This window comes from Zingiber officinale, chromosome 7A (genome assembly GCF_018446385.1).
Source record: "Zingiber officinale cultivar Zhangliang chromosome 7A, Zo_v1.1, whole genome shotgun sequence".
NCBI classification, from domain to species: domain Eukaryota; kingdom Viridiplantae; phylum Streptophyta; class Magnoliopsida; order Zingiberales; family Zingiberaceae; genus Zingiber; species Zingiber officinale.
In genome coordinates this window covers 8,837,213-8,844,560 of record NC_055998.1, presented here as the reverse complement: position 1 = coordinate 8,844,560, position 7,348 = coordinate 8,837,213, and the positions used below count along the sequence as shown (strand labels likewise).

The 7,348-nt window shown below is 45.1% G+C and overlaps 1 protein-coding gene across 1 annotated transcript; it reads right to left on the bottom strand.

Moving 5' to 3' along the window:
- Positions 1-5,746: 5,746 nt before the first annotated feature.
- LOC122000927 (membrane protein PM19L-like) lies at positions 5,747-6,643 on the bottom strand. The gene is made up of 3 exons (XM_042555431.1): positions 6,383-6,643; positions 6,110-6,287; positions 5,747-6,023 (listed from the first exon to the last, which is right to left on the bottom strand). Exons 1-3 carry the CDS (start codon positions 6,510-6,512, stop codon positions 5,810-5,812), a joined length of 522 nt encoding a protein of 173 aa, XP_042411365.1. The 5' UTR covers positions 6,513-6,643; the 3' UTR covers positions 5,747-5,809.
- Positions 6,644-7,348: the final 705 nt, after the last annotated feature.

The following is a 7,348-nucleotide window of genomic DNA, read 5'->3' as shown; positions in this document are numbered from 1 at the left end:
CCATTAGAATTTAATTGGGGAAATTTTATTTTATTTTTCTCAATTAAATCATGTCAAGGAAATTAAGAAAATTTTATTGTAATTAAATTTTCTAATTTGCCTAGGCCAAGGAATATAAAAGAAAGGGTGAGGGTGCCTTCATGAGACACAACCTCTATTATTTTCTCTCCCTCTTTTCCTTGGTGTTGTGGCCGGCCATCATCCTCTTCCTCTCTTCCTCTTGTGGTGGCCGAATACTTCATCCCTCTTGGAGTTCTTGTGGTGGCCGGATACTACTTGGAGAAGAAGAAGAAGAAGGAGAGAAAGCTAGCATCTCTTGGAGCTTGGTTGGTGTCGAATTCTTCATCCTTGGTTAAGCTTCTTTTGTGGCCGAACCTAGCTAGGAGGAGAAGAAGGTGGTTGGTGGTTTCTCATCTCGGAAGATCGTTGCCCACACAACGTCCAAGGTTAGAAGAGGAATACGGTAGAAGATCAAGAGGTCTTTCTAAAAGGTATAACTAGTAATTTTTCTTTTCGCATCATACTAGTTATTTTTGGAAATAATACCAAATACAAAAGGCTTACGATTCTAGAATTTCGAATATGTTTTTCGATGTTGTGTTCTTTTGTTTTTTCTTTTCCTTGTGATTTGATTGTTCATTTCGGTTAACCTAAAGTTATTTTAGGAAATTAAATATTAGCTTTCTATAAAAGGTTTTGTCTAGTCGGTGGTGGTTGCTCCCATATCCAAGAAGGTCATGTGCCTCGCCACGTCAGTACTGGGAACCGATTATGGAAATTAATATTTAATGGAATTAATAACTTAAGGTGATTTGGGTCGAACGTGTTAAGTTTCGCAGGAGATCCAAGTCAAAACCTAAAAGAACAAATAGATTAAGTTTTGGATCAAACGTATTAAGTTCCGCAGGCGATCCAAAATTTAATTTAAAAGAACACATGGTAGCTAGGAAAAGGTTCAGACCTTTGTACAAAATTTTTGTACAGTGGAACTTCTAGGCTTTCCGAGTAGCAACCAACATCCACCACGATGAAGTTTGTGGTTCGGGTCCTCCTGAGCGGCTCCTCTCCGAGCGATATGGCCAACTTAGTCTTGCCGATTGGCAAAACCTCGTTGTCGGTGAACCCATACAGGGGGGTCATCATTGGTAGCAGCTCACCCTGGTCGATCTGTAGTTAATCGAATGCCTTCTTGAAAATTATGTTCAACGAGCTTCCTGTTGGAACTCCAAGGTTATTTTGGTGTGATCAACAAGTTAAGTTAGGTTCTGTGTTGTTTTAACCTTGTGTCTAAGTGTGTAGGAGCTTAGGAGCACAGGTACTCGAGCGGAAGACGCGGCTAGCGAGAAGGACGGCACGGGGAGAGAGTCGACGGGCTCGGTGCATCCGAGGGATGAGGTGCCACGGAAGAGTACCCCGGTGGACGAGAAGGAAGCGTGCGCTGGTTCCGAGGGACGAGAAGTCGGAGCGGAAGATTGCTCGGGGAGCAAGAGACACAGCTAGCGAGAAGGTCAGCACGGGAGAAAATCGACGGGCTCGGTGCGACCGAGGGACGAAGACTGTGGACGAGTACGCTGGCGGACGAAAAGGAATCATGCGACGACTCCGAGGGATGAGGAGCCGGAGCGGAAGCATGCTCGAGAAGACCGGAAGTTGGGTTCGGGTGAGCCCTTTTCTGGATGACAGAGATTACCCAAGCGAGCAGATCCGGAGCAGAAGACCCGGACCGAGGCGGGACTGAACCAGAGAAGAGGTCCCGGACAAAAAGTCAACAACTGTTGACTTTTTACTCCGGGTGCCCGGAACCATTCCGGGCGCCCGGAGCAGTCCGGGGCGCCCAGAATGACTCCGGGCGCCCGGACTTGGAATTTGACCAGGATCGAGATTTGACTCGATTTGATTGTTGGGGGATAAAATTTATCCCCCTAGGAGCCCGGAACCCTTCGGGGCTCCCCGACCAAGGCTATAAATATAGCCTTGGTCCAGAAGCTTTTCGACAAACTCTTGTAATTCATTTCTAACGCTTGTGCGCTTTAGTTTAGAGTTAAACTTCTGTTTTCTGCGCTTCATTGCTGTACGAGGCTTCTCCGCCTGAAGGAGATTGATAGTGGACTTTATCTTCCTTGGATTAACAACCACATTGGTTGTAACCAAGTAAATCTTGTGCCTCGTCTTTTTTAATGTTTTATTTATCTGCTTTGTTTATTTTACAAGTGTTAGCTTAAAGAGTTTGAGGAAGGGTTATTCATTTTTGTTGTTGCAGGATATCCAACAAACCCCCTTCCAGCCGGCTGCAACGGTCCTACACTTCCTGTGTCGACAAAGATACGGTGAATGGTATAATTAACGATCACTACTTGGATGATCAAGGCATTGTCGTGAGGGATCTCGATTCCCTTCAAGTCCCGAGGTCCGAAGCTGATCTCGGGCTCGTTTGTCTGCTCCCGGCTGCATCCTACTGCATGGATCTCCAGTCGTCGCGTGTACGACTTTCGAGCTCGATTGGAGTCACCGCTGGTCGGATCGCTGGCGATGATGTTTATTTCTCCCCGGGTGGCATTACTTCGATTCTCTTCTTCCCAAGCGGAGGGTCTGCTTTGGTTGTCTAGGCCCCTTGCGGGCACAGCGTGCTCTCTTCATTTGTGCTGTCGCTCAGGTGATCTTCTCGCATCTCGTTGCCCAGCGGATTAATGTTTGTGTCGTCGATTGAGAGAGGGGGATCGACGGCAATAGCTTCGCTTAGCCGGTCGACTGACCATAGGAGTCAATCCTCAGTAGTCGCGTGTGTTGTGTGACGCGGACTGGTAGAAAGAGCAAAACTTAGGTGTCCATACCTTGCCCTTTGAGGCTTTCGGCCGGCCAGAAGCGACATGCTGCACGACATGCCTCCTTGTCTTATGTGGTCACCCTCCTTCAGCTCTTGGCCCCCTGGGCTGCTAGTGGTTGCTCATTGGTCGACATTCGGTCGGCATTGAGGGCTCAACTGGTGTCTCCTTCCTTCTGGTTGCTTGGGCTTCTTCTTCGTTGATGTACTCATTGGCGTTTTTAAGCATGTGATCATAATCCCTGGGTGGCTTCCTTATGAGCGATCGGAAGAAGTCTCCCTCGATGAGCCCTTGAGTGAATGCATTCATCATGGTCTCAGATGAGACCGAAAGGATATCCATGGCCACCTGATTGAAGCATTGAATATAGGCTCGTAGAGCTTCTCTCGGTCCTTGATTTAAGGAAAATTGGCTGACGATTGTCTTTTGGTAGCGTCTGCTGCTCGCGAAATGGTGTAAGAAGGTTGTTCGGAAGTCTTTGAAGCTTCGTATTGATCCCTCCGGCATCCTTCTGAACCAGCGTTGCGTCGAGCCAGAAAGTGTGGTGAGGAAGACTCGACATTTCACTCCATCCGTGTACTAGTGGGGTGTGGTTTCATTATCAAACCTATCCAGATGATTATCTGGATTGGTCGACCCGTTGTAAGACCCGATCGCTAGCGGGGTATAGTGCTTAGGGAGAGGATCTCGCAATATGTCTTTTGAGAACTGGCGATTGATCCGCTCAGGAGATGTGTTACCCCGAGGCGCCTTGCCCATCCGTGCATCCCGAACGGGCGCTTCGTCTAAAGAAGATCCCTGCTCTTGGTTGGCTTGGGTTATCTCCGAGGGTGTTTGGAACAGTGGCCGATGAAAATGTATGGGCGCGGGTGGCGCCACTCCATGTGTGCTAGTTGGCACTCGGTTCTGCCTCCCAGATAGAAAGTTGCTTCGGGCGGTCCTCCTGTGCTGCTCGGCCTCCTGCTGCAGACATTGCTTGCCGTGCTTGTCGATCGGCTAGCGCCTTTTGTTGTTACTGCTTGACTATTTTCTGCACTCGGCCTTGCACGAGCAGGTCGACCTCTTCTTGGGTGAGCGTCACTGTGTGAAGTCGTCCAGCGTCTTCCATCCTCTCGGCTCGGATGTAGGTTGTGTTCCCACTGACGGCGCTAAATATGATCCTGTCTGATAGTCGAGGTGACGGAAGCTGGGGATGTGGCATTCCGGTTGACCGTGCGTTGACTCAGCGCAACCCTGCAACCACAATTGCGTCAGTGCCGAGCCAGGGAAGGGGTCCCCGGTGTTGGCTCTCCGACGCTCAAGTCAGTCACCGACGATGTATGGAAGCACATCAAAGTAATGAACAGTAGCAGCAACAGTAGATTCTCGCATACCTCCATTGAAGCTTGGACTCACCTTTATATAGAGCTCCTATAGCGTGCGTGCATGCTTCCCGAGGTGTGCACGCTTCTCCATGATTTCCATGAAAAGACATGTCAGGAAAGTATCTCTAACACAATACCTTAACGAGCCGAGCATATCTTTGACGTGACAATAGAAGCTTCCACCGTACGATCCTCTATCTGACCATGCCGCAGACCATATCGTATGTCGGTAGCACCGGCTCCCAAAAGGATACTAACAGATACTCCTTTTTTCTGTTATTGGGTCGAGCGGAACAGTCGCTTGGTCGACCTTCATCTTATCCGAACACTGTTTGCCCCTAGGCCGAACAGGATAGACGCTCGGCCGACCTTCTACTATCCTTTGTTCCGCTGATGTGCCGAACGAGTTTAGTGCTTGGTTGACGGATCTGCTCCCTGGCCGAGTCGGGAAGTTGCTCGGCCGTAATATTGATGTGTCTGAATGTAGTCTGCTCGGTCGTCACTCCGCTTTGCTAATTTCGAGGGTTGATGTAAGGTCGAACGGGATTGCCGTTCAACGTGCCTGTGCGAATACTTGATACTTGATTTTCGGAGCGTCGGATGCTCGGTGTGTTATCAAGCTGTACTGATGTTGGATCAGGTCTTCTTTATCCCGGTCGGGCGAGTGGGCTGTCCGAATGGCCGAGGATATAGGTCGTTGGTCAACCTAAGGATATAGGTCGTTGGTCAACCTAACTTTGACCTACACCATGACCGTAACCCTCCGCAGGGTGAGCCCCTCATCACCGCATCAATTATATTTGATATCATAATCAAAATCGACATGAATCAAATAAATCCAATAGAAAAAATAATATTTTCAAACCTATTATATTATTATGTTTATAATTATATTATTTCTCTCCTCTAAAAATATTATTTCTCTCCTCTAAAAATTTTTTAATGTTATTTCTCTCCTCTATTTATTAATGTTTAGAGTATCAAATGAAGATTTATTAATGTTTAGAGTATCAAATGAAGTTGGGACGACGTTACTTGGGTTCATTAAAATTTTTTAAGAATTTTTAAAAAATAATATAGAGCATATAAAATATTTAAAAAATTTATAGAATATTATGTGTGAAAAAAATATATTGAACATTAGAATGTGAGTATTTTAAGAAGATATAGAGAATAACAAAACACAGAGAATGTGAGTGTCTCTGTGAGTATTTTAAGAAGATATAGAGAATAACAAAACACAGAGAGAAAGAATAGTAGGATAAATAAAAAAAACTTATAGGATTGAGATCTATTTATCAATTTTTTAAAATTAAAATTTTATTAAAAGAATGACTAACAAATTAGCGTTTGTGCAATGACTTCGATTTTTTTTTTTACAAATATTTAATATTTTTTTTAAAAAAAATTGAAGAAACGGGTCCGTAAGTCTTCGTAACATCGAGTCATAGCATCCACATCACAACATAGGGATGCAGCACACTGCCACTAACCAAAACGATGCAAGAACGCAACACTTGAACTTGAAACCTCAGACTCGATCGATCAGACACATACATATATTTAAAAACTAAGCAGATAACTTTATTATTATTATTGACACAGAGCAAACTTAAACACTAATTAAACCCTGGCCGTTCCCTTAACTTCTCCAGGTCCTCCTCCAACACCGTAGTCGGGATCCCTGTACCCTGGTCCATACTTGCTGCTAAACATCCCCGCGTGAAGCAGCAGCACGTAGAGCAACTGCGTGAACGCCAGGATTATGATGAACGCCTCCAGGGCTCTCAGCCTCCACCCCCGGTAACCTCCGATCGCTATCTCTTTGCACGCCAACCTGTTCCAAAATTAATCCGCACATCACATTTCGTCCTCTTCGTGAAGTGGAAGACAAGTACACAGTGTAGGCTTAATTTACGATACCCGAAGGCTAGGGCGGTGATCGCCCACGCTATGAGCGATGAGGTGGCCGCGGCCGCGAGGCTGTCGTTCCTCCACGACCGGATGTGGTTGGCTCCGGCGAGCTTAGAGGCCGCACCGACCACGCCGGCAAGAATGGCGAAGACTAGGAAGTAGAAGGTTGCGCCGTTGCCCGCCACACCTGATTCAAGAGCACGCACAGTCGCACACAGTATAGAGATCAACACTCGCGTGATTAACACTAGTGATTCACGAAAATTGTAGAGTAATTAATACCAGGGTGGTGAGTCTGGCCGTTGATGAAGTGGTTGAGGTTCCAACTGGCGAGTCCGATGACTATAATGTACATAATGAAGTTGAGGAACAGCAACGGAGCTGCTGCGTTCCTTCCCACTGCCTGCGGCATGATCTACAAAAACAACTACAGGTTGAAATTAGATTAGAGCGACAACTACAGAGCACTAAATTGCAGGAGACCAAGTACAGAGCACAATAATAAACTTCTACTGGAATGAGCAAAACCGAGCTTGTGTGACTTAAGGCAAAGAGAGGAGGAGCAGTGCGAGATTAATAATGGCGAGGTGGTGGCGGTGACAGTGGGAGGACACGTGGAAGAAGAAGGGACACGTGTCGAATGAAAATGCATCAACAACGCTCGCTTCAACACCTCACCGCCATGGGCTCTGGCTCTCTTAGGGATACGTTTGTCAATTAAAGCACAGGCAAAGCGATCTGGATGGTGCACGCGGTGCTTTTAAGATTAATGATAGCAGAGATGCCTATAAAAAGGGACTTATAAAATAAGTATTGGCCGATCAAATTAAATTTATATTATGATACATTTATTATTAAATTTTTTATTTATTAATCTTTTAATTAATTAATTAAACATTTTATTATCTCTATCAATTATATATCTTAATCAGATTGAGTAACAAATTTTAAATGATCGATCTAATCCTATGAAAATTTTACATTGGTCATCAAGATAAATCAGAAAGCGCACGTGACGATTAATCCAACAACTCAATATTCTTTGATTACATCTCCCATTTAAAAAAAAAAAATTTATAAATACATTATAATTGGATTCGAACCACGGACATATGATTCATTATTCAATTATCTTAATATTGTATTAAAGTCATATTTTCTCTCTTCCTCAACAATTAAAAAAAAAATTCTCTTAACAATTAAAAAAAAACTTTTCTCTCCCCTCTCTTGTGTTCTCCTTTCTCCTAT

Coding starts and splice junctions, on each gene's coding strand:
- LOC122000927 (XM_042555431.1), bottom strand. CDS start 6,512: ATGCCGCAGGCAGTGGGAAGGAACGCAGCAGCTCCGTTGCTGTTCCTC. Junction 6,288..6,382: donor CGGCCAGACTCACCACCCTG/GTATTAATTACT, acceptor CTCTTGAATCAG/GTGTGGCGGGCAACGGCGCA. Junction 6,024..6,109: donor ATCACCGCCCTAGCCTTCGG/GTATCGTAAATT, acceptor ATTTTGGAACAG/GTTGGCGTGCAAAGAGATAG.